Genomic DNA, 2,864 nt, shown 5'->3' with positions numbered 1-2,864 from the left:
GAACTACAGCATACATACTGTCCTCCGTTCTGCCAAAAATCCTTGTGTTCTCTGCTACCAAGCTCTGTCGTCTTCTTGCACATCACTGCACACATATCAAGTCCTTCTTGACATGGCCAAATGTATATGCACGAAAAAAAACTATTTCTTTAATTTTATATTATGTAATTTTAAGATCAAGGGTCGGTATATTGAGGTGAATCGCGCATGTACAAGTGTGCTGGTCAAACCTGCACGCGCGATTCACCTTGCGATTCACCCTCTAGAATCGCAAGGTGAATCGCGCAGAGAATCGCGAGGTTTGACCACGCCTAATATTTATGAAAATGACAGTAACAAATGCTTCCTTTATTACTGTACTGCTTAAAGCTCAACCTGCTAATACCTGGTAAGGTCACTACTCCACAGAAAGGTGAAATACCCTCTGCAAGTAGCTCTCAGTGTTGCAAAGATTCAAACAGAGATCCAGCATTCATCAAGCATTAACAGTCACACAACTGTACACGTCTGAAATAGTATAGTCTACTAAGACTCTACTTTCCTTCATCCGATCCAATCTCCAAGTTTTGATGACAGAAAGCTCCCAAGACATATAACTAGTGCCTTTGCCTCAGGGGCTGAAGCGGAAGATTCTAGATGTAATTGGTGTTACTACAAGCGTGAGTAAGCTGCAAGGGCAAGTAATCACGTACTGTTGTAGCCAGAATCCGTTATTAGCAATGTTTTCGACACTAGTCGAGGCTCCGGACGCGATACAATTCTGATACAGAACGCCAAGATCGGATCTCTAATGAAGGTACGCAAGTTGTAACGTCAACTTTCGTCTAGATGCGAACGAATACAATAATCTTTTAAATTCTCACCAGTTCATCCCAGCAATATTCTATGCTCGTTGCTCCCTGGAAGGTCCCCAAGTTGACAAATCCCACTGCACAAGTCTGGAAAGTGAGGAGGTCCATAGAGTTGTTTGCCACCAAGAACGTTGCACCAGTTTGTTCGGCAACGACTTGCAAGCCATCTAACAGGATTGCACAGTCATTTCCTGTGGGCGCACTGCTTGTCCAGTTCTTGCACTTTCCAGAAGCTAATATATGAATCGAAACAGATAAGCATCCATTTATTTACAATGATAAACAATGCGTACTTTGTTGACCACACTGGCACTCGGGAACACTTGCCCTGCACTCGGCAACAGAACGACGCGAAATATCGTTAGTGACATTATCTACTGTACTTTTGGCTGCTAATGAGGCTTTGGATAAACTGTCATCTGGACACGCGAATGTGCTGTGCTGGATCGTGTGGCCACCGACGTTGACTGCTCTCGAGTCTGTGAGAAACGCTGATGGGCATAGGTCCAGTCCAGGTGTTTTCGGACGACGAGAGTCAAGCCTAGCACTGAGAGCACTGAGATGCAAAGAGACGAGCAGGATTGTTGTGAAGAGCATGGTTGAGGTTATTGCAGTCGTAGAGAGACGACCTGAAGTCTTAGCATATCTTCGACGCTGCCTTTATACCGTCCTTTTTCTCAATGAACGACACCAGCTAGAACGTTTTCTTGTATTGAAATGATCCGATTAATTATCTAGACTATGTTTAAAGGTACATAGTGGAGTAGACGGTTTGCTTTCGGTTCCGTGGGGTTCGGAGATCTAGGTGTCTGGCATGACGAGGGATCTTCTTCAAAACGCTCCGATCTTCCGATCATAGAGCAATCCCAGAATATAGCTGCCGAATGAGAAGATATTGATATTTTCGACGGAAAATGGTACAGAACTGAAGCATCGAATTGTCCACGGCCTGGAGAAGACGGACAAAAGAGTGGGCGTATAAACAGTACATTCTACATTGTTAGCGTGGAAAGGATACCCGAATGCATTGTCAACTCGCACTAGAGAAATACCAGGCAACTTACCAGAACCGTGCACATGTTCGTCTTCTAGGCCATCATTAGGTCCATGGTAAGGAACTTTCTTCGCAAGTTCCTTACTCCGAGATAGGTGTGATCCGATCACGAAGACTTCCAGACCTAGTACACTCGATGTGACCTATGTCCTGAATGCTCCGTAGCTAGAAGGTGATGACAGGGGAAAATAAGACTAGACCAACAAATAGACAGTTGTTCCTTTTTAAGAAGCACTTGAAGGCCTTCTTTCAGGAACAAGTGGGGCCGGGAGCAACAAATATAGATACGAAAATAGCAGCATATTGGTGCACTCCTGACCTAGGCGAGTACATCTCGGATGTACGGGACCTCGGTTCGGGTGGTTAATCCCCTAAGCGCTGGTAATCATTACAAGACGAGCCCTCTGTGTTGCACGACTAATACGGAATCGAATAAACGAAGATTTCTCCCCATAATAAACAAAGTTCACGTAGCATTGAAGTGTGTCCAACTGTATAATGTTATAATTGGGTCATATTCGATAGTTTCGATTCGTTATTTGCATCATGAAATGGGGCGCCTCTAACCCGAGTCCCTCTACTGGCTTCAGTAGATGATGCAAGTAGTGCGTTTGAATACTTACTAGTCATGCTGAGGCCACGATTCCATGTTGAAAAAAAAGGTAGGCCATTCGGGTTGGTTGCAAAAAGTGTAGAGTTTCACGACGGTATGACAGTTCGATTTCGAATTTTTTAATCAAGTGAAAGACCGTCACAAATTACATGATGCGCGTGTCGCGTCCGTCACATCGTGTCTTGACTGCTCACCCTTGCTCAGTGTGCTCTTTACCAAAAAAAAAGACGACCTCCAATTTGCTCAGCTTCAGCTCTCTTGTCTCCTTTATATACAAGTAGCTACAGGACTGTTATTTGTTGCTATAACCACTTTTAACTTCACTCTTGTTAGAAGGTAGGAGTTG

At 44.2% G+C, this 2,864-nt stretch overlaps 1 protein-coding gene across 1 annotated transcript; it reads right to left on the bottom strand.

The window, feature by feature from the left end:
- Positions 1 to 610: 610 nt before the first annotated feature.
- On the bottom strand, positions 611 to 1,448 carry FOMMEDRAFT_30504 (uncharacterized protein; the record flags this gene model as incomplete). Its single annotated transcript, XM_007269183.1, has 4 exons — positions 611 to 668; positions 693 to 787; positions 864 to 1,084; positions 1,145 to 1,448. 4 exons carry the CDS (start codon positions 1,446 to 1,448, stop codon positions 611 to 613), a joined length of 678 nt encoding a protein of 225 aa, XP_007269245.1.
- Positions 1,449 to 2,864: the final 1,416 nt, after the last annotated feature.

Source organism: Fomitiporia mediterranea, assembly GCF_000271605.1.
Source record: "Fomitiporia mediterranea MF3/22 unplaced genomic scaffold FOMMEscaffold_9, whole genome shotgun sequence".
Classification (NCBI taxonomy): Eukaryota; Fungi; Basidiomycota; class Agaricomycetes; order Hymenochaetales; family Hymenochaetaceae; genus Fomitiporia; species Fomitiporia mediterranea.
The sequence above is the reverse complement of the archived record's forward strand: the minus strand, read 5'-3'. Positions and strand labels throughout refer to the sequence as shown.